Here is a 23,892-nt window from a genome sequence, read left to right on the forward strand (position 1 = left end):
AATAAAAATGTATTCAGGGCGTAAAAAAGGGAGCCACACCTGCATAAGGTAAGTCAATACCACCTACTGAGAAGTGTGTACATTTCCCAAGTCTAAATCAGGCCCTTTGTGACTAGTCTCAGCCCCTTAAGGTGCCACTTGGCACCCAGACCCCTAGCCTGGTGTAGCAGGGCCCGGCAGGTTGGGAGGATCCCTGGGAAACAGTAGCAGCTGTTAGAGAGGACTATCCTGGCTAAGGGCTGGATTAAATTAGTATTTCTGATTAAGTCGACATGCGGAGTTTATCATGTAAGCAGTCTCTGCATACGTGGGCACATTGATTAAAATGTAAAAAACAGCAATAAATAAATAAATAAATTAAAATGCCATTTGTCAAAAAAGGTTTTATTCAATGAATTCATGTGTGTTACATATAAGTCATATGCAGTGTACAGTCTCAACGTAAACAAACGTAATAATGTCGAGAACATGCTGTGTTGCAGGTGAAACATCTGGGGCGTTGAGGCGTTGAACCAGAGACGCACTTCGACTTTAGGTGAAGGTAGCAGACAATAACCAAACACATTGGTACAAACAGAGTATTCATTCCTCTAATACACACCGAACTCTGGTCGTCCTCAGAAATCTGGCCTCGTATTTTCTTCTACACCTCATTGACACTTGGCATTCACTAAAACACTAAAGCCGGGAACTCATTTCCATTTAGTATTGAAATAAAATAAAAATAAAATAAGAAACTTTTGTAAGCTGCAAGTAACGCTTACATTTTTAAAGTTTTTTTTGTAGAGACATCGTTCTTCTGACAAGACCATGTGATGACCATACCTCCTCTTCTCCATATTTATAACGCTGTATACGTGTTGTGTTTGACATTTGTCTAGAGTACTAGAAACACGAGGTTTGCGAAGCTGTGAGTTCTTGGCTTGGTATAGTTATCATGCTCAGGGGGACTCTGTATAATCCAGCCGTGTGTCAGTGTGGTGGTGAGCATGATGTCAGTGTTCTGTGTGGCTCGACTGCGCCCCCTGACCCCTGACCCCAGGCTCATGTTTGACAGTTGTGTAACTGTTTGGTAGATGCGGTCAGTCCTCTTTAGGGCCAGCTTTTGTCTCAGGCTCCCTAAACATCTTACTGAGGTGTTTCACTAATCCCTCCAGCTCAGGGTTTCCCCCCAGGTCTGTGATAAGGCGGTATGCCTCGGCCTCCAGCCCTCTCAGGGTCTCTCTGGTGTAGGCGAAGGAGCCCACCTTCTCCAGGTAGTCCACACAGTACCTCTTAATGTCTACGTTCTCCGTCCGCTGTCTCAGGATGTTCTGGACCTGAGTGCTCTCTGGACGGGACCAGATGGCGTGGATGGTGGGGAAGGAGAATTTCCCCTCGGTCAGATCCTCACAGAAGGACTTGTTCTCGCTGTACTCTGTTGAGTTGAGGTTGGCGTAGTCGTCTCTGATCTGGAAGAAGAGTCCTAATGTATCCAGGAGAGGCTAGAGGGGTCAAAGGTCAAATCACGTTAAAACGTTTTTCAGAACGTTTTAATTTATTTTTTAAAAATAAAGCCCTTTTATCACCAGTTGTCACAAAGTGCTTAACAGATATCCCGTCTAAAAACACCAAAGAGCAAGAAACAAAGAGACAAAACCCTATAGGAACCAACAGGCTCCGAGGAGTGGCCTGTCAATCCAATATACACGGGATAGAGCACACAGTATGCATAACTGCATTACAAAGCTGTCATCTCATCAATTTGCTATAAAAAGTTTTTAAAGTTTTTAAAAAAGTAAAGAAATTTGACTATTTAAAAAAAAATCGTAGCCAAATAAGTTTAGAAGATGAAATGTGTTGAAACATTAACAGTAACACAGAAAATAAACACGTCGGGAAATGAAATAGTCAAAGTACTAACATGTACCTTAAGGTCTTGTTTCCAGCCAGAGAACAGCTGCATGAGCCCCACGGCCAGGCCAAACAGACCCCCCGTCTTCTGGAGGACCATGGTACGGTACTGGCTCTCTGTGGGACAGGTGTAGGTGTCCCTCCAGTGGATGTCTAGGCCCTGGCCGCGGTGCAGCTCCAACAGCTGTCTGGTGAACAGATGCACCGCCTCGGGGTGATCCAGGGTTAGCACCTAATAATACACGGGTTATAATGCTGTCTGGTGAACACGCTGATCCCCCCCCAAAAAATCAACCAATCAATGACTCTCACCTTCTCCAGTCCCAGGAAGTAGACGTAGTTGGCAGAGTTGATAACAGAGGGGACTCCGTAGATGCTGTGGGCTACAGGGAAACCTCTCCTCAATGTAGAACTGTCCTCGATGTCATCGATCAGGAGACTGGCGTTGTGGAGCATCTCAGTCACTTCTATGATCACCTACACAACAGACATTTTGGTTTCTCACAGCTGTTTAAACATGTCGAATCATTTCATTTCATAGTTTGTTTTGTATGTACAGTACCAGTCAAAAGTTTGGACACAACTACTCATTCAAGGATTTTTCTATATATATATATTTTTTAACTATTTTCTACATTGTAGAATAATAGTGAAGACATCAAAACTATGAAATAACACATATGGAATCATGTAGTAACCCAAAAAAGTGTTAAACAAATTGAATTGAGACTCTTCAAAGTAGCCACCCTTTGCTTTGATGAAAGCTTGTACATTTAAAAAAAATAAAAACACTTGAATGTGTCCAGACTTTTGACTGGTACTGTTCTGTGTGTGTGTAAATTATTTCTTCCCTAAGAGGAACAGGACACAAGTGTAAAACAAAATCATCCTCTATGGTTGATAGCATCTCAAGACGTGTCCCCGTCTGGTCTAATTCATGTCAAGATATTATACATACAACTAGGCACATTGAGTTAAATCACATTGTTTTTTTATAAAACTCTTTTTATATCAGCAGTTTTCAAAGTGCTTTACAGACAAAACACCACAACAAGCAATGCAGAGGCACAGTAGCTAGGAAAAACTGAGAAGTTGTAGTCACAGGTCAGAAGAGACTTTTACAGGTCTCCACCGCAGAGTTACCGTCTAGCCATGCTCAAAGTCCTGCTGTGCTACAGCTGTTCTCCAGTAGGGGGAGCTAGCTGACAAGACTACACTGTGTGGGAGGGAATGTAATTTGGAGAAAGAGAGATGGAGATTCACCCAGTAGGCAGGCAGACAGTGAATATGGAGGTCTGCTCTGTGTAGGGTGAAGCTAAGGACAAGAGACCTCTCCCCCTCCTCCTCCTCCTCCTCCTAGATATATCTGTTGCCTTGGACACCATGTACCATCAGATCCTACTCTCCAACCTCTCAGGGCTGGGCGTCTCAGGCTCTGCACACTCCTGGATTGTATCCTACCTGGCAGGCCGCTCCTACTAGGTGATGTGGAGAGGATTTGGGTCTGCACCCCGTCTCACCTTGTCTTTTCCCCAAAAGCCCCGACTTTGCTAAAAAAAGAATGAGGGAAAATGTGTCGTCTCACCTAGCCATCTAAATGTGTTGTCGTCTCACCTAGCCATCTAAATGTGTTGTCGTCTCACCTCGCCATCTAAATGTGTTGTCGTCTCACCTCGCCATCTAAATGGGTTGTGTCGTCTCACCTAGCCATCTAAATGTGTTGTCGTCTCACCTAGCCATCTAAATGTGTTGTCGTCTCACCTAGCCATCTAAATGTGTTGTCGTCTCACCTAGCCATCTAAATGTGTTGTCGTCTCACCTAGCCATCTAAATGTGTTGTCGTCTCACCTAGCCATCTAAATGTGTTGTCGTCTCACCTCGCCATCTAAATGTGTTGTCGTCTCACCTAGCCATCTAAATGTGTTGTCGTCTCACCTCGCCATCTAAATGTGTTGTCGTCTCACCTCGCCATCTAAATGTGTCGTCTCACCTAGCCATCTAAATGTGTTGTGTCTCCTCACCTAGCCATCTAAATGTGTTGTCGTCTCACCTAGCCATCTAAATGTGTCGTGTCTCCTCACCTAGCCATCTAAATGGGTTGTCGTCTCACCTAGCCATCTAAATGTGTTGTCGTCTCACCTAGCCATCTAAATGTGTTGTGTCGTCTCACCTAGCCATCTAAATGTGTTGTGTCGTCTCACCTAGCCATCTAAATGGGTTGTCGTCTCACCTCGCCATCTAAATGTGTCGTGTCGTCTCACCTAGCCATCTAAATGTGTTGTGTCTCCTCACCTAGCCATCTAAATGTGTTGTCGTCTCACCTAGCCATCTAAATGTGTCGTGTCTCCTCACCTAGCCATCTAAATGGGTTGTCGTCTCACCTAGCCATCTAAATGTGTTGTGTCGTCTCACCTAGCCATCTAAATGTGTTGTGTCTCCTCACCTAGCCATCTAAATGTGTTGTTGTCTCACCTAGCCATCTAAATGTGTTGTGTCTCCTCACCTAGCCATCTAAATGGGTTGTCGTCTCACCTAGCCATCTAAATGTGTCGTCTCACCTAGCCATCTAAATGGGTTGTCGTCTCCTCACCTAGCCATCTAAATGGGTTGTCGTCTCACCTAGCCATCTAAATGTGTCGTGTCACCTAGCCATCTAAATGTGTTGTGTCTCCTCACCTAGCCATCTAAATGGGTTGTCGTCTCACCTAGCCATCTAAATGTGTTGTCGTCTCACCTAGCCATCTAAATGTGTCGTCGTCTCACCTAGCCATCTCAATGTGTCGTCTCACCTAGCCATCTAAATGTGTCGTCGTCTCACCTAGCCATCTCAATGTGTCGTCGTCTCACCTCGCCATCTAAATGTGTCGTCGTCTCACCTCGCCATCTAAATGTGTCGTCGTCTCACCTCGCCATCTAAATGTGTCGTCGTCTCACCTAGCCATCTAAATGTGTCGTCGTCTCACCTAGCCATCTAAATGTGTTGTGTCTCCTCACCTAGCCATCTAAATGTGTTGTCGTCTCACCTAGCCATCTAAATGTGTCGTCGTCTCACCTCGCCATCTAAATGTGTTGTGTCGTCTCACCTAGCCATCTAAATGTGTTGTGTCGTCTCACCTCGCCATCTAAATGTGTTGTCGTCTCACCTAGCCATCTAAATGTGTTGTCGTCTCACCTCGCCATCTAAATGTGTTGTCGTCTCACCTAGCCATCTAAATGTGTTGTGTCTCCTCACCTAGCCATCTAAATGTGTCGTCGTCTCACCTAGCCATCTAAATGTGTCGTCGTCTCACCTAGCCATCTAAATGTGTTGTGTCGTCTCACCTAGCCATCTAAATGTGTCGTCGTCTCACCTAGCCATCTAAATGTGTCGTCGTCTCACCTCGCCATCTAAATGTGTCGTCGTCTCACCTAGCCATCTAAATGTGTCGTCGTCTCACCTAGCCATCTAAATGTGTCGTCGTCTCACCTAGCCATCTAAATGTGTCGTCGCCTCACCTAGCCATCTAAATGTGTCGTCTCCTCACCTAGCCATCTAAATGTGTCGTCATCTCACCTAGCCATCTAAATGTGTCGTCGTCTCACCTAGCCATCTAAATGTGTCGTCGTCTCACCTCGCTATCTAAATGTGTTGCCGTCTCACCTCGCTATCTAAATGTGTTGCCGTCTCACCTAGCCATCTCAATGTGTTGTCTCACCTAGCCATCTCAATGTGTTGTCTCACCTAGCCATCTCAATGTGTTGTCGTCTCACCTAGCCATCTAAATGTGTTGCCGTCTCACCTCGCCATCTAAATGTGTTGTGTCGTCTCACCTAGCCATCTAAATGTGTTGCCGTCTCACCTAGCCATCTCAATGTGTTGTCTCACCTAGCCATCTAAATGTGTTGTCTCACCTAGCCATCTAAATGTGTTGTTGTCTCACCTCGCCATCTAAATGTGCTGTGTCGTCTCACCTAGCCATCTAAATGTGCTGTGTTGTCTCACCTAGCCATCTAAATGTGTTGTTGTCTCACCTAGCCATCTAAATGTGCTGTGTTGTCTCACCTAGCCATCTAAATGTGCTGTGTTGTCTCACCTAGCCATCTAAATGTGTTGTCGTCTCACCTAGCCATCTTAAGAATGCACTAATTGTAAGTCGCTCTGGATCAGAGAGTCTGCTAAATGACTCACTACTGTAGTGGCTCTGGATCAGAGAGTCTGCTAAATGACTCCCTACTGTAGTGGCTCTGGATCAGAGAGTCTGCTAAATGACTCCCTACTGTAGTGGCTCTGGATCAGAGAGTCTGCTAAATGACTCCCTACTGTAGTGGCTCTGGATCAGAGAGTCTGCTAAATGACTCCCTACTGTAGTGGCTCTGGATCAGAGAGTCTGCTAAATGACTCCCTACTGTAGTGGCTCTGGATCAGAGAGTCTGCTAAATGACTCAAATGTAAACGTAAAATGCAGTAAAAAGCAAACTATATATTACAATATATGCCATTTAGCAGACACTTTTATCCAAAGCGACTTAGTCATGTTGTGCATACGTTTTCCATACGAGTGGCCCCAGCGGGAACCAAACCCACGGCCCTTACCGTTGCAAGCACAGTGTTCTACCGACTGAGCCTCACAGAACCAGCTGGCCGGTGGGTCAGGGACGAGACGGACACTGTAGTGCCATCGTAGGTCCCTATTCCATATATAGTGCACTACTTTTAAAACAGTGCTTTCACCTTTGACCCTATTGATCTTGGTCAAAAGTAGTGCACTTCATAGGGTGCCATTTTGTACCTGCATAGTTGTCGGTGGACATAAAGTACAGACAAAGTGCCCATCTTGTTAGATTTGTAGTTTAGGAACTTAGCCTGTTGAATATAATACGTGTTTGTTAGAGAGGGAGACAACAAAAAAAAAGCTATATTTTTCGTTAATTTAAAACGAGGGGAGGGGTGGGCAACTCCAGTCCTCGAGCGCATGATTGGTGTCACACCTTGTCTCCATCCCTAGCAAACACAGCTGATTATAATCCCATGACATTCTAAACTGAAGATCAGGATTAGGTGATTATTGGAGTCAGGTGTGTTAACTGGGGCTGGGGGCAAAACTGTGTCACCAATCAGGCCCCCGAGCACTGGAATTGCCCCCCCCCCTCTCGATTTCAAACGAGTAAATGGCAGTGACTTGTAAAAGTAGAGGGCAGCCTGTCAGCCCAGAACCAGACATGTCTCTCTGCCACAGCCAGGGGGCGCACTGTCAGAAAACAGCTCCAGGCAGAGAATAGACGTGTCATGTCTCTCTGCCACCGCCAGGGGGCGCACTGTCAGAAAACAGCTCCAGGCAGAGAATAGACGTGTCATGTCTCTCTGCCACCGCCAGGGGGGCGCACTGTCAGAAAACAGCTCCAGGCAGAGAATATACGTGTCATGTCTCTCTGCCACCGCCAGGGGGCGCACTGTCAGAAAACAGCTCCAGGCAGAGAATATACGTGTCATGTCTCTCTGCCACAGCCAGGGGGCGCACTGTCAGAAAACAGCTCCAGGCAGAGAATATACGTGTCATGTCTCTCTGCCACAGCCAGGGGGCGCACTGTCAGAAAACAGCTCCAGGCAGAGAATATACGTGTCATGTCTCTCTGCCACCGCCAGGGGGCGCACTGTCAGAAAACAGCTCCAGGCAGAGAATATACGTGTCATGTCTCTCTGCCACAGCCAGGGAGCGCACTGTCAGAAAACAGCTCCAGGCAGAGAATAGACGTGTCATGTCTCTCTGCCACCGCCAGGGGGCGCACTGTAAGAAAACAGCTCCAGGCAGAAGGAGATAGTGTCTGTATAATGCCTGGTTTTTCACTAACCTCAAGTCTCCTAACCTCAACCTCACGTAGTCTCCTAACCTCACGTAGTCTCCTAACCCTAACCTCAGGTCTCCTGACCCTAACCTCAGGTCTCCTGACCCTAACCTCCGGTCTCCTGACCCTAACCTCCGGTCTCCTGACCCTAACCTCCGGTCTCCTGACCCTAACCTCCGGTCTCCTGACCCTAACCTCCGGTCTCCTGACCCTAACCTCCGGTCTCCTGACCCTAACCTCCGGTCTCCTGACCCTAACCTCCGGTCTCCTGACCCTAACCTCCGGTCTCCTGACCCTAACCTCAGGTCTCCTGACCCTAACCTCAGGTCTCCTGACCCTAACCTCCGGTCTCCTGACCCTAACCTCCGGTCTCCTGACCCTAACCTCCGGTCTCCTGACCCTAACCTCCGGTCTCCTGACCCTAACCTCCGGTCTCCTAACCCTAAACTCCGGTCTCCTAACCCTAACCTCCGGTCTCCTAACCCTAACCTCAGGTCTCCTAACCCTAACCTCAGGTCTCCTAACCTGGTACGTTAATTGTTCGACCCTGCTATGAAAAAAGTCACTTCGGTATCGAAGTGGCGTGAAAAGACTGGTTCCCTTATTACGAAGCTAGAAACATTACAGACATGAATGTTCCCATGTCCTTGTCTGTTAAAATACCCACTGGGCTAACAAACGTAGCAAAACATTTGCAACGGATTTTCTTTTCTCCCTCTCCCGGTTTACGTCAGTTTACTTTTGTTTGGTGTCAAGTCAATACGACCCAGTTGTCTCTAATCCAGGTCCTGTCAGAGTGGTGGAACAGGGCTTTACTGGGAGGTGATTCAGAAGACAGCAGGCTGCCACGGTCCTGTCAGAGTGGTGGAACAGGGCTTTACTGGGAGGTGATTCAGAAGACAGGTGCTGTGGCCTGGTAATTAAAGCGGTCTATGTGTCTGTGTAAAATTGCCTTTTTTTCAAGCACAGTAAAACCAAAAACTCCACCCACTTCAGCTGAACAGAAAAGGGTAGACCTAGACACAAGTTCATCTGCAAGTCAATTCAGAGAACAGACAGGGAGACTATATACATGTTATCTAGGAGGACAATCTTTGGATTACAAACTCTAGAATGAGGATTTGGAGCATCTCACCCCACAATACACCACTCCATCCCACAATACACCACTCCACAACACTCCATCCCACAATACTCCATTCCATCCCATCCCACTCCACTCCATCCCACAACACTCCACTCCACCCCACTCCATCCCATCCCACTCCACTCCATCCCACAACACTCCACTCCATCCAACAACACTCCACTCCATCCCACAATACTCCACTCCATCCCATCCCACAATACTCCACTCCACTCCATCCCACAACACTCCATCCCACAACACTCCACTCCATCCCACAACACTCCACTCCATCCCACAACACTCCACTCCATCCCACAACACTCCACTCCATCCCACTCCATCCCACAACACTCCACTCCATCCCACAACACTCCACTCCATCCCACAACACTCCACTCCATCCCACAACACTCCACTCCATCCCACTCCATCCCACAATACTCCACCCCACCCCACAACACTCCACTCCATCCCACAACACTCCACAACACTCCACTCCATCCCACAACACTCCACAACACTCCACTCCATCCCACAACACTCCACTCCATCCCACAACACTCCACTCCATCCCACAACACTCCACAACACTCCACAACACTCCACTTCATCCCACAACACTCCACTCCATCCCACAATACTCCACTCCATCCCACAATACTCCACTCCATCCCACAACACTCCACTCCATCCCACAACACTCCACTCCATCCCACAACACTCCACTCCATCCCACAACACTCCACTCCATCCCACAACACTCCACTCCATCCCACAACACTCCACAACACTTCACAACACTCCATCCCACAACACTCCACTCCATCCCACAACACTCCACTCCATCCCACAATACTCCACTCCATCCCACAATACTTCACTCCATCCCACAATACTCCACTCCATCCCATACCACTCCATCCCATCCCATACCACTCCACTCCATCCCATCCCACAACACTCCACCCATCCCACTCCACAACACTCCACCCCATCACAACACAACACTCCACCCCATCCCACAACACTCCACCCCATCCCACAACACTCCACCCCATCCCACAACACTCCACCCCACCCCACAATACTCCACCCCACAAATATCAACGCCACTAATAAGAGAACACCTTACCTTGTCTAGCAGTCTGTCTTCCCTCTACAAACCAATTCTAGTCCAAATGGAACCCTATTCCCTATGTAGTGCACTACTTTTGTCCAGGGCTCTGGTCAAAAGTAGTGTACTACAGTTGAAGTCGGAAGTTTACATACACCTTAACAAAATACATTTAAACTCAGTTTTTCACAATTCCTGACATTTAATCGTAGTAAAAATTCCCTGTCTTCGGTCAGTTAAGATGGGTCAAACGTTTCGGGTAGCCTTCCACAAGCTTCCCACAATAAGTTGGGTGAATTTTGGCCCATCCCTCCTGACAGAGCTGGTGTAACTGAGTCAGGTTTGTAGGCCTCCTTGCTTGCACATGCTTTTTCAGTTCTGCCCACAAATTTTCTATAGGATTGAGGTCAAGGCTTTGTGATGGCCACTCCAATACCTTGACTTTGTTGTCCTTAAGCCATTTTTCCACAACGTTGGAAGTATGCTTGGGGTCATTGTCTATTTGGAAGACCCATTTGCGACCAAGCTTTAACTTCCTGACTGATGTCTTGAGATGTTGCTTCAATATATCCACATCATTTTCCTACCTCATGATGCCATCTATTTTGTGAAGTGCACCAGTCCCTCCTGCAGCAAAGCACCCCCACAACATGATGCTGCCACCCCCGTGCTTCACGGTTGGGATAGTGTTCTTCGGTTTGCAAGCCTCCCCCTTTTCCTCCAAACATAACGATGGTCATTATGGCCAAACAGTTCTATTTTTGTTTCATCTGACCAGTGGACAAAAAGTACGATCTTTGTCCCCATGTGCAGTTGCAAACCGTAGTCTGGCTTTTTTAATGGTGGTTTCGGAGCAGTGGCTTCTTCCTTGCTGAGCGGCCTTTCAGGTTATGTCGATATAGGACTCGTTTTACTATGGATATAGATACTTTTGTACCTGTTTCCTCCAGCATCTTCACAAGGTCCTTTGCTGTTGTTCTGGGATTGATGTGCAGTTTTCGCACCAAAGTACGTTCATATCTAGGAGACAGAACGCGTCTCCTTCCTGAGCGGTATGACGGCTGCGTGGTCCCATGGTGTTTATACTTGCATACTATTGTTTGTAAAGATGAATGTGGTACCTTAAGGCATTTGGAAATTGCTCCCATGGATGAACCAGACTTGTGGAGGTCTACAATTTTTTTGGGGGGGTCTAGGCTGATTTCTGATTCCCATGATGTCAAGCAAAGAGGCACTGAGTTTGAAGATAGGCCTTGAAATACATCCACAGGTACACCTCCAATTGACTCAAATTATGTCAATTAGCCTATCAGAAGCTGCTAAGCCATGACATCATTTTCTGGAATTTTCCAATCTGTTTAAAGGCACAGTCAACTTAGTGTATGTAAACGTCTGACCCACTGGAATTGTAATACAGTGAATTAATCTGTCTGTAGACAATTGTTGGAAAAATTACTTGTGTCATGCACAAAGTAGATGTCCTAACCGACTTGTCAAAACCATAGTTAGTTAACAAGAAATGTGTGGAGTGGTTGAAAAACTAGTTTTAATGACTCCAACCTAAGTGTATGTAAACTTCTGACTTCAACTGTATATAGGGAATAAGGGGCTATTTAGAACACACCCCAGGACAACTCTGCATAAATCTGCTGCTCTAGCCAGTGTCCTTCTGTCTGCCTCACCCCATACACTGGCCTCACTACTGCCTACAGAGCTCCCTTGAGCCCTACACTACTAGCCTACCAAGCTACAGAGCTCCCCTGAATCCTCGCCCACAGAGCTCCCCTGAATCCTCGCCCACAGAGCTCCCCTGAATCCTCGCCCACAGAGCTCCCCTGAATCCTACACTACTAGCCCACAGAGCTCCCCTGAATCCTCGCCCACAGAGCTTCCCTGACCCCTACACTACTAGCCAGTAGAGCTCCCTGAATCCTAGCCCACAGAGCTCCCATGAATCCTAGCCCACAGAGCTCCCCTGACCCCTACACTACTAGCCCACAGAGCTCCCCTGAATCCTAGCCCACAGAACTTCCCTGACCCCTACACTACTAGCCTACAGGGCTCCCCTGACCACAGAGTTCCCCTGAATCCTAGCCCACAGAGCTCCCCGAATCCTAGCCCACAGAGCTCCCCCGAATCCTAGCTCACAGAGCTCCCCTGAATCCTAGCCCACAGAGCTCCCCCGAATCCTAGCCCACAGAACTTCCCTGACCCCTACACTACTAGCCTACAGGGCTCCCCTGACCACAGAGCTCCCCTGAATCCTCGCCCACAGAGCTCCCCTGAATCCTCGCCCACAGAGCTCCCCTGAATCCTCGCCCACAGAGCTCCCCTGAATCCTAGCCCACAGAGCTTCCCTGACCCCTACACTACTAGCCCACAGAGCTCCCTGAATCCTAGCCCACAGAGCTTCCCTGAATCCTAGCCACAGAGCTCCCCTGAATCCTAGCCCAGAGCTCCCCTGAATCCTAGCCCACAGAGCTCCCCTGAATCCTAGCCCACAGAGCTCCCCTGAATCCTAGCCCACATAGCTTCCCTGAATCCTAGCCCACAGAGCTCCCCTGAATCCTAGCCCACAGAGCTCCCCTGAATCCTAGCCCACAGAGCTCCCCTGAATCCTAGCCCACAGAACTTCCCTGACCCCTACACTACTAGCCCACAGAGCTCCCCTGAATCTTCGCCCACAGAGCTCCCCTGAATCCTAGCCCACAGAGCTCCCCTGAATCCTAGCCCACAGAGCTCCCCTGAATCCTAGCCCACATAGCTTCCCTGAATCCTAGCCCACAGAGCTCCCCTGAATCCTAGCCCACAGAGCTCCCCTGAATCCTAGCCCACAGAGCTCCCCTGAATCCTAGCCCACAGAACTTCCCTGACCCCTACACTACTAGCCCACAGAGCTCCCCTGAATCTTCGCCCACAGAGCTCCCCTGAATCCTAGCCCACAGAGCTCCCCTGAATCCTAGCCCACAGAGCTTCCCTGAATCCTAGCCCACAGAGCTCCCCTGAATCCTAGCCCACAGAGCTCCCCTGAATCCTAGCCCACAGAGCTCCCCTGAATCCTAGCCCACAGAGCTCCCCTGACCCCTACACTACTAGCCCACAGAGTTCCCCTGAATCATAGCCCACAGAGCTCCCCTGATCCCTACACTACTAGCCCACAGAGCTCCCCTGAATCCTATCCCACAGAGCTCCCCTGAATCCTCGCCCACAGAGCTCCCCTGAATCCTCGCCCACAGAGTTCCCCTGAATCCTAGCCCACAGAGCTCCCCTGAATCCTAGCCCACAGAGCTCCCCTGACCCCTACATTACTAGCCCACAGAGCTCCCCTGAATCCTAGCCCACAGAACTTCCCTGACCCCTACACTACTAGCCTACAGGGCTCCCCTGACCCCTACACTACTAGCCCACAGAGCTCCCCTGAATGCTAGCCCACAGAGCTCCCCTGAATGCTAGCCCACAGAGCTCCCCTGAATGCTAGCCCACAGAGCTCCCCTGAATGCTAGCCCACAGAGCTCCCCTGAATCCTAGCCCACAGAGCTCCCCTGAATGCTAGCCCACAGAGCTCCCCTGAATCCTAGCCGACAGAGCTCCCCTGAATCCTACACTACTAGCCCACAGAACTCCCCTGACCCCTACACTACTAGCCCACAGAGCTCCCCTGAATCCTCGCCCACAGAGCTCCCCTGAATCCTAGCCCACAGAGCTCCCCTGAATCCTAGCCCACAGAATCCATGACCCACTGTATACCCACAGACAGAGCAAGAGGCACCTACTGTACTAATTACTAGCTGCAGCTCCCAGACAGGGCTACAGTACAGAGAACCTCAAGTCAGTCAATATTGTATTGCCAGCTGTAGGCTGGATGCTGCTAGAGAGGCTGGGAAAGGGTTTTCAGGAGTCAGATGCCTACAGATGGAAGCTCTGGATCATAGACATAGTAACATGTAAAGAGGTGTGTGTTTCCTGATGGAGAATAAATATACAGCCCGGACAGATGACAGAGACATGGGTGAACCCTGTCAATCAGTCAGTCACTGGCTGGCTGTATCTGTGCTGTTTCCATGGTGTTGAGGCGACTGACTACACTGCCCGACAGCCGCTTGTTAATGATGGCGGCAAGCACGCTCAGTCTGTTGGCCGGGTTCAGGGAGAGTTTACTGCCAAATAAACCACGCTGCCGCACAGACATGAAGAGAGAGGGGGAGATGGAGCAAAGAGCGAGCGCAGAGAGAGACAGAGAGAGAGAGAGAGAGGAGTCCAACATTATTTAACATCTACATGAATGAATTGGCAAAAACATTAGAAGAATCGACAGCACCTGGTATCACCCTACACAACACTGAAATCAAGTGTCTGCTGTACGCAGATGACCTGGTGCTGCTGTCTCCCACTAAAGAGGGGTTACAGCAACACCTAGATCATCTTCACAGGTTCTGTCAGACTTGGGCTCTGACCGTTAACCTAAAAAAAACAAATATAATGATATTCCAAAAAAGGTCAGGAAATAAGGATGACAAATATAAATTCTATTTGGACACAGTTCTATTAGAACACACCAAAAACTACACATATCTAGGACTAAATATCAGCAACACAGGTAGCTTTCACATGGCTGTGAATGAGCTGAGAGACAAAGCAAGAAGAGCATTCTATGCCATTAAAAGGAACATCAAAATTGAAATTCCAATTAGAATCTGGCTCAAAATTTTTCAATCAGTTATAGAACCATTTGCTCTATATGGCAGTGAAGTATGGGGTCCACTCTCTAATAATGAATTTACTAAATGGGACAAACATCCAATTGAAGTATTGCATGCAGAGTTTTGCAAGACTGTATTGCAAGTACAAAGAAAAACTCCAAATAACGCATGTAGGGCAGAATTGGGCCAATATCCCCTCCTCATTCGAATAGAAAAAAGAGCCATCACATTTTACAACCATCTAAAAACAAGTGACCCTAAAACATTCATTCACACAGCTCTACAATGTCAAGAGATGAAACCAGAGAAGAGTCCCCTCAGCCAGCTGGTTCTGAGGCTCAGTTCACCAACCCAAACCAACCCCATAGAGCCTCGGGACAGCCCTCAGAAAATCTGGCCCAACCAAATCATCACAAAACAAAAAGAAAAATATATAACCTATTGGAAAGACACCACAAAAAATCAAAGTAAACTTCAATGCTATTTGGCTCTAAACAGACAGTACATGGTGGCAGACTATCTGACCACTGTGACTGATAGAAAACTGAGGAAAACATTGACTAGGTACAGACTCAGTGAGCACAGTCTGGCTATAGAGACCGGTCGTCACAGACAAACCTGGCTGCCCAGGGAGGACAGGCTGTGCTCACTCTGCTCCAGGGGAGAGGTAGAGACAGAAGTGCATTTCCTACTACACTGTGACAAATACTCAGACCTAAGAGCATATTTCTTTCCCAAAATTATAATTCAATACAAAGAATTTGAAACTATAAAAGATGAAGAAAAATTCAAATATTTGTTGGGTGAAAAGCCAAAATGTGCAGTTTTGGCAGCCAAATATGTGTCCTCCTGCCACAGCCTGAGGGACAGCCAGTGAAAAATGCAAAGTAATGTTGATAATATTTCCCATTTAGCTTAGTTTTGTTTTGTCTTTCGTACCAGGTCATGTGTCTTCTCAGTCATGTTGACACTGGTCTACTACTGTTGCTTTAATGTATTGTTGTTCTGATTAATATTGTTGTTGTAGCTGTTATTAATGGTAATCCCATGTCCACTACTACTATTATTATTACTGTTAGTCCCACCATTTATTTATATATAAATATATATATATTTTGTGTATATATATACATATATATTTTATTTAAATTTTTCGATATGTATACTTTGACAATGTAAGTAATAATAACTTGCCATGTCAATAAAGTCAATTGAATTGAATTGAATTGAGAGGGAGATGGAGCAGAGAGCGAGGACAGAGAGACAGAGAGAGAGAGAGAGGGAGATGGAGCAGAGAGCGAGCGCAGAGACAGAGAGAGAGAGAGGGAGATGGAGCAGAGAGCGAGGGCAGAGAGAGACCGAGAGAGAAAGAGGGAGATGGAGCAGAGAGAGGGGGAGATGGAGCAGAGAGAGAGGGGGGAGATGGAGCAGAGATGGAGCGCAGAGAGACAGAGAAGGAGATGGAGCAGAGAGCGAGGGCAGAGAGAGACAGAGAGAGAGAGAGAGGGGGAGATGGAGCAGAGAGCGAGGGCAGAGAGAGACAGAGAGAGAGAGAGGGGGAGATGGAGCAGAGAGCGATTGCAGAGAGACAGAGAGAGAGAGGGGGAGATGGAGCAGAGAGCGAGGGCAGAGAGAGAGAGAGGGGGAGATGGATCAGAGAGCGAGTGCAGAGAGAGACAGAGAGAGAGAAGGGGAGATGGAGCAGAGAGCGAGGGCAGAGAGAGACAGAGAGAGAGAGGGGGAGATGGAGCAGAGAGGAGAGCGAGCGCAGAGAGACAGAGAGAGAGCGTACAGAGAAAGAGAGGAGAGCGAGCGAGCGAGCGCAGAGAGAGAGAGGAGAGCGAGCGAGCGCAGAGAGAGACAGAGAGTACAGAGAGAGAGAGAGAGAGAGAGGAGAGAAAGGAGAGCGAGCGGAGAACGAGCGCACAGAGCGAGGAGAGCGAGCGAGAATGCAATTGAAATTGAATTGATAGGGAGGAGAGCTGTGTAATCGCTGTGCTGTGACACAATAACAGATAGTGTATGAAGATAACATGTCACCTGTTATTTAGGGAGCTCTTTGTACGCACACTGAATCTGGTCACATGTTCTGCATTTTAAAACGGAGGCTGCCAACATGCCAGTCAAACAGAACAAATGTCTCTTCATTTGGCATCTCGTATAAAAACACCTTTAATTTTCTATTTACCTCAAGTCAGAGGGGCATAGGGCTGCCCGCGAGTGGACCCGGAGATGGGCTGCCCGCGAGGGGACCCGGAGTTGTGCTGCCCGCGATGGGACCCGGAGTTGTGCTGCCCGCGATGGGACCCGGAGTTGTGCTGCCCGCGATGGGACCCGGAGTTGTGCAATGTGTGTGTGTGAAATGCTTGTGTTCCTGCACTGTTGGAGCTAGTAGTATCTAACTAAATGCTTGTGTTCCTAGCTCCAACAGTGCAGTAGTATCTAACTAAATGATTGTGTTCCTAGCTCCAACAGTGCAGTAGTATCTAACTAAATGCTTGTGTTCCTAGCTCCAACAGTGCAGTAGTATCTAACTAAATGCTTGTGTTCCTAGCTCCAACAGTGCAGTAGTATCAAACTAAATGATTGCGTTCCTAGCTCCAACAGTGCAGTAGTATCTAACTAAATGATTGTGTTCCTAGCTCCAACAGTGCAGTAGTATCTAACTAAATGATTGCGTTCCTAGCTCCAACAGTGCAGTAGTATCTAACTAAATGATTGCGTTCCTAGCTCCAACAGTGCAGTAGTATCTAACTAAATGATTGCGTTCCTAGCTCCAACAGTGCAGTAGTATCTAACTAAATGCTTGCGTTCCTAGCTCCAACAGTGCAGTAATATCTAACTAAATGCTTGTGTTCCTAGCTCCAACAGTGCAGTAGTATCTAACTAAATGCTTGTGTTCCTAGCTCCAACAGTGCAGTAGTATCTAACTAAATGATTGTGTTCCTAGCTCCAACAGTGCAGTAGTTTCTAACTAAATACACACAAATCTAAAGTTAAATGGAGTGAAGAAATATATAAATATTAGGACGAGCAATGTCAGAGTGGCATTGACTAAATACAGTAGAACAGAATACAGTATATATGAGATGAGTAAAGCAGTATGTAAACATTATTAAAGTGACTAGTGTTCCATTATTAAAGTGGCCAGTGATTCCAAGTCTATGTATATGGGGCAGCAGCCTCTAAGGTGCAGGGATGAGTAACCGGGTGGAAGCCGCCTAGTGATTGCTATTTAACAGTCTGATGAGCTTGAGATAGAAGCTGTTTTTCAGTCTCTCTGTCCCAGCTTTGATGCACCTGTACTGACCTCGCCTTCTGGATGATAGCGGGGTGAACTGGCAGTGGCTTGGGTGGTTGTTGTCCTTGATGATCTTTATGGCCTTCCTGTGACATTGGGTGGTGTAGGTGTCCTGGAGGTCAGGTAGTTTGCCCCCGGTGATGCGTTGTGCAGACCGCACCACCCTCTGGAGAGCCTTACGGTTGCGGGCGGTGCAGTCGCCGTACCAGGCGGTGATACAGCCCGACAGGATGCTCTCGATTGTGTATTTATTTGTTTTTAAACTTGAGGGTTTTAGGTGACAAGCCAAAAGAGACAACTGTTGCTTCTTCTTCACCACACTGTCTGTCTGTCTGTCTGTCTGTCTGCCTGTCTGTCTGTCTGCCTGTCTGTCTGCCTGCCTGCCTGTCTGCCTGCCTGTCTGCCTGTACCATTTCAGATTGTCAGTGTTGTGTACGCCGAGGAACTTGAAGCCTTCCACCTTCTCCACTGCTGACCCGTCGATGTGGATAGGGGACTTCTCCCTCTGCTGTTTCTTGAAGTCCACGATCGTTTTGTTCATGATCGTTTTTGCCACGCAGCCATGGGTGAACAGGGAGTACAAGAGGGGGCTGAGGACGCACCTTTGTGGGGCCCCTGTGTTGAGGATCAGCTTATTGGAGGTGTTGTTTCCTACCTTCACCACCTGGGGGGGGGGGGGGGGTGGCAGGAAGCCCAGGACCCAGTTGTACAGGGCGGAGTTCAGACCCAGGGACCCGAGCTTAATGATGAGCTATGGTGTAGATTGCTGAGCTTTAGTCAATGAACAGCATTCTGACCTAGGTATTCCTCTTGTCCAGATGGGATAGGGCAGTGTGCAGTGTGATGGCATCATCTGTGGATCTATTGGGGCGGTAAGCAAATTGAAGTGGGTCTAAGGTGTCAGGTAAGGTAGAGGTTGTACTGCCCGCGAGGGGACAAGAGCTGTACGGCGACAGGTAGCCTGGCGGGAAGGAGAGTTGGACTATCAACCGAAAGGTTGCTGGATCAAACCCCGAGCTGACAAGGTCAAATCTGTTGTTCTGCCCCTGAGCAAGGCAGTTAACCCACTGTTCCCCTGAGCAAGGCAGTTAACCCACTGTTCCCCTGAACAAGGCAGTTAACCCACTGTTCCCCTGAGCAAGGCAGTTAACCCACTGTTCCCCGGGCGCCGATGACGTGGAGGTCGATTATGGCAGCACCCCCGCACCTCTCTGATTCAGAGGGGTTGGTTTAAATGTGGAAGACACATTTCAGTTGTACAACTGACTAGGTATCCCCTTTCATCCTTGTACTGCCCGCGAGGCGATAGCTAGATTTACTGCCTTTCTCTCGCTCTCCAGAGAAGACTCATAAAACATTCAGACACATGTAGAACAGCAGAGCTAACATGATCTGACATGCTGCATTATTCTTGATGCTGTGCTGAGGCTAAGTGTAGCATAGCATCCTATCTAGCTAGCATCCTGTGTAGCATAGTGTAGCTAGCATCCTGTATAGCATAGTGTAATACAGCATCCTGTGTAGCATAGTGTAATACAGCATCCTGTGTAGCATAGTGTAGCTAGCATCCTGTGTAGCATAGTGTAATACAGCATCCTGTGTAGCATAGTGTAATTCAGCATCCTGTGTAGCATAGTGTAATACATCATCATGTGTAGCATAGTGTAGCTAGCATCCTGTGTAGCATAGTGTAGCTAGCATCCTGTGTAGCATAGTGTAGCTAGCATCCTGTGTAGCATAGTGTAGCGAGCATCCTGTGTAGCATAGTGTAGCTAGCATCCTGTGTAGCATAGTGTAGCTAGCATCCTGTGTAGCTAGCATAAGCATACAGCTCCTCTTGTAATGTTGAAGGAGCTCTATGTCAAACACTCAAAGTTCCAGAATGGGGTGAAAATGGCAGTCAGTTATCAATAAAATGTCACAATATGGTGCAGAGCGTTCAATGACAACTATGTGTCGTTTTCAAAAGGGATGTTAAATAAAATGTTAACTATTTGGTTGTACTATCATCACCAGCCGCTGCCTGGGGAATAGTCCTTAATACACGAGGAAGTGACAGAATTAACTCCTCACTGAATTTGATTCTCCACCCCTCAAACACAGTCAAAGTAGCTAAAGGGGTCGCTCTCTCGCTCTCCAATTGTATCAAAAGTACCCTCAGAAAATCCTTGGTTTCTTGCTGTTACATGGTGCTGCAGGACTACCACAACCCATTTGTTGAAGCCACGGTATAGGGAGGGTATAGAGAGATAGAAAAGGCATAGGGAAGCTATGGGGAAGGTATAAAGAAGGGAGGGTGTAGAGAAGGGAAGGTAGAGAGGGTGAAGGGAGAAGGGAAGGTATAGAGTAGAGAGGGTATAGAGTAGAGAGGGTATAGGGTAGAGAGGGCATAGAATGCAACTAGAGAAAAAAATTAAAACCTTTACTCTACATACAGAGATGCGTACAAAGTTCTCCCTCTCTTTGGCAAATCTGACCATAACTCCTAAATCCTACTTACAAGCAACAACTCAAACAGGCAAGAAGTACTAGTGACGCGCTCAATACGGAAGTGGTCCGATGAAGTGGATGCTAAGCTACAGGACTGTTTCACTAGCAGAGATTGGAATATGTTCTGGGATTCATCCAATGACATTGAGAAGTTTACCACATCAGTCACTGACTTAAGTGCATCGATGACGTCGTCCCAACAGTGACTATACGTACATATCCCAACCAGAGGCCATGGATTACAGGCAACATCCGCACCGAGCTAAAGGCTAGAGCTGCTGCTTTCAAGAAGCAGGACACTAATCCAGCCACTTGAGAAATCCCGCTACGCCCTCTGACTCACCATCAAACAGGCAGAGTCTCAATACAGGATCAAGATCCAATTCTACTACACCGGCTCTGACGCTTGTCGGCTGTGACAGGACTTGCAAACTATAACGGGATTACAAAGGGAAACCTACCACACGAGCTAAACACCTTCTATGCTCACGTCGAGGCAAGCAACACTGGACCATGCATGAGGACACCAGCTGTTCTGGACAACTATGTGATCATGCTCTCCGTAGCCAACCTTTAAACAGGTTAAAATTCAGAGAATGCGTTGACCAACTGGCAAGTGTCTTCACTGACATTTTCAACCTCTCCCTGTCCGAGTCTGTAATACCAACATGTTTCAAGCAGACCACCATAGTCCCTGTGCCCAAGAATGCCAAGGTAACCTGCCTAAATGACTACCGCCCGTAGCTCTCAAATCTGTAGCCATGAAATGCTTTGAAAGGCTGGTTATGGCTCACAACAACATTATCCCAGAAACTCTTGACATACTCCAATTCCACCAAACATATTCACTGACGACACTCCACACTGCCATTTCTCACGTGGACAAAAGGAACACCTACGTGAGAATGCTGTTCATTGACTACAGTTCAGCGGTCAACACCATAGTGCCCTCCGAGCTAATCACTAGGCTAAGGACCCTAGGAATGAAAACCTCCCTCTGCCACTGAATCATGGACTTCCTAACATGCCACCCCCAGGTGGTGAGAGTAAGCAAAACTGACCCTTAACACGGAGACCCCTCAGGGGTGCATGCTTAGTCCCCTCGTGTACTCCCTGTTCACCCATGACTGCGTGGCCATGCACGACTCCAACACCATGAAGTTTGCCGACGTGTTAGGCCTGATCACCGACAACGACGAGACAGCCTATAAGGAGGTCAGAAACATGTGTGGTGCCAGGACAACCTCTCCTCCAACGAGAGCAACACAAAGGAGCTGATCGTGGACGACAGGAAAAGGAAGACCGAACGTGGAGTAGTGGAGCGGGTCGAAAGCTTCAAGTTCCAGGGTGTCCACATCACTAAGGACCAATCATGGTCCAAACACAACAAGACAGTTGTGAAGAGGGCATGACAACGCCTATTCCCCCCTCAGGAGGCTGAAAAGATTTGTCAATCTCAAAGTCTCAAAGTTATTCAGCTGCACTATCAAGGAGCGCCAAGTCCGGGACCAAAAGGCTCCATAACAGCTTCTATCCCCAAGCCATGAGACTGCCGATCAGTTAATCAAATGGACCCAGATTACTTACTCAGGTGGTGATGCAACCGGTCAGGATGCTCTCGATGGTGCAGCTGTTTTTAATTAATTTTGCACTGGAGTTACTGGACACTAACCACACTGACATTACTGCTACTCTGTTTACATTCACCTTAGCCAAATACATTTAAACTCAGTTTTTCACAATTGCTGACATTTAATCCGAGTAACAATTCCCTGTTTTAGGTCAGTTAGGATCACCACTTTATTTTAAGAATGTGAAATGTCAGAATAATAGTAGAGAGAATGATTTATTTCAGCTTTTATTTCTTTCATCACATTCCCAGTGGGTCAGAAGTTTACATAAACTCAAATAGTATTTGGTAGTATTGCCTTTAAATTGTTTAACTTGGGTCAAACGTTTAAGGTAGCCTTCCACAAGCTTCCCACAATAGGTTGGGTGAATTTTGGCCCATTCTGCCTGACAGAGCTGGTGTAACAGTGTCAGGTTTGTAGGCCTCCTTGCTCGCACACGCTTTTTCAGTTCTGCCCACAAATTTTCTATAGGTTTGAGGTCAGGGCTTTGTGATGGCCTCTCCAATACCTTGACTTTGTTGTCCTTAAGCCATTTTGCCACAACTTTAGAAGTATGCTTGGGGTCATTGTCCATTTGGAAGACCCATTTGCGACCAAGCTTTAACTTCCTGACTGATGTCTTGAGATGTTGCTTCAATATATCCACATAATTTTCCTGCCTCATGATGTCATCTATTTTGGTTTAGTGTACCAGTTCCTCCTGCAACAAAGCAACCCCAAAACATGATGCTGCCACCCCCGTGCTTCACGGTTGGGATGGTGTTCTTCGGCTTGCAAGCATCCCCCTTTATCCTCCAAACGTAACGATGGTCATTATGGCCAAACAGTTCTATTTTTGTTTCATCAGACCAGAGGACATTTCTCGAAAAAGTACGATCTTTGTCCCCATGTGCAGTTGCAAACCGTAGTCCGTCTTTTTAATGGCGGTTTTGGAGCAGTGGCTTCTTCCTTGCTGAGCAGCCTTTCAGGTTATGTTGATATAGGACTCGTTTTACTGTGGCTATAGATACTTTTGTACCCGTTTCCTCCAGCATCTTCACAAGGTCCTTTGCTGTTGTTCTGGGATTGATTTGCACTTTTCGCACCAAAGTACGTTCATCTCTAGGAGACAGAACGCGTCTCCTTCCTGAGCGGTATGACGGCTGCATGATCCCATGGTGTTTATACTTGCGTACTATTGTTTGTACAGATGAACGCGGTACCTTCAGGCGTTTGGACATTGCTCCCAAGGATGAACCAGACTTGTGGAGGTCTACAATTTTTCTTCTGAGGTCTTGAAGGAAGGCCTTGAATACATCCACATGTACACCTCCAATTGACTAAAATTTTGTCAATTAGCCAATCAGAAGAAGCTAATGCCATGACATAATTTTCGGCAATTTTCCAAGCTGTTTAAAGGGACAGTCAACTTAGTGTATGTAAACTTCTGACCCACTGGAATTGTGATACAGTGAATAAGTGAAATAATCTGTCTGTAAACAATTGTTAGAAAAATTACTTGTGTAATGCACAAAGTAGATGTCCTAACAGACTTGCCAAAACTATAGTTTAACAATACATTTGTGGAGTGGTTGAAAAACGAGGTAATGACTCCAACCTAAGTGTATGTAAACTTCTGACTTCTGTACATACTACCTCAACTAACCGGTGCCCCCGCATATATATATATATACAGTGGGGAGAACAAGTATTTGATACACTGCTGATTTTGCAGGTTTTCCTACTTACAAAGCATGTAGAGGTCTGTAATTTTTATCATAGGTACACTTCAACTGTGAGAGACGGAATCTAAAACAAAAATCCAGAAAATC

At 47.3% G+C, this 23,892-nt stretch overlaps 1 protein-coding gene across 9 annotated transcripts in view; it reads right to left on the reverse strand.

Annotated features, from left to right (window-relative positions):
* Positions 1–368: 368 nt before the first annotated feature.
* Positions 369–23,892, reverse strand: part of ggps1 (geranylgeranyl diphosphate synthase 1) — a 42,139-nt gene continuing 18,615 nt past the window's right edge. For all 9 annotated transcript variants that reach the window (XM_071391280.1, XM_071391277.1, XM_071391281.1 and 6 more), the window contains 3 exons: positions 2,206–2,370; positions 1,910–2,125; positions 369–1,484 (listed from right to left, as the gene is read on the reverse strand). In XM_071391280.1, the coding sequence (XP_071247381.1) occupies positions 1,083–1,484; positions 1,910–2,125; positions 2,206–2,370 (783 nt within the window). In that variant the 3' untranslated portion in view covers positions 369–1,082. The remainder of the gene's footprint in view (positions 1,485–1,909; positions 2,126–2,205; positions 2,371–23,892) is intronic.

This window comes from Salvelinus alpinus, chromosome 3 (genome assembly GCF_045679555.1).
Source record: "Salvelinus alpinus chromosome 3, SLU_Salpinus.1, whole genome shotgun sequence".
NCBI lineage: Eukaryota > Metazoa > Chordata > Actinopteri > Salmoniformes > Salmonidae > Salvelinus > Salvelinus alpinus.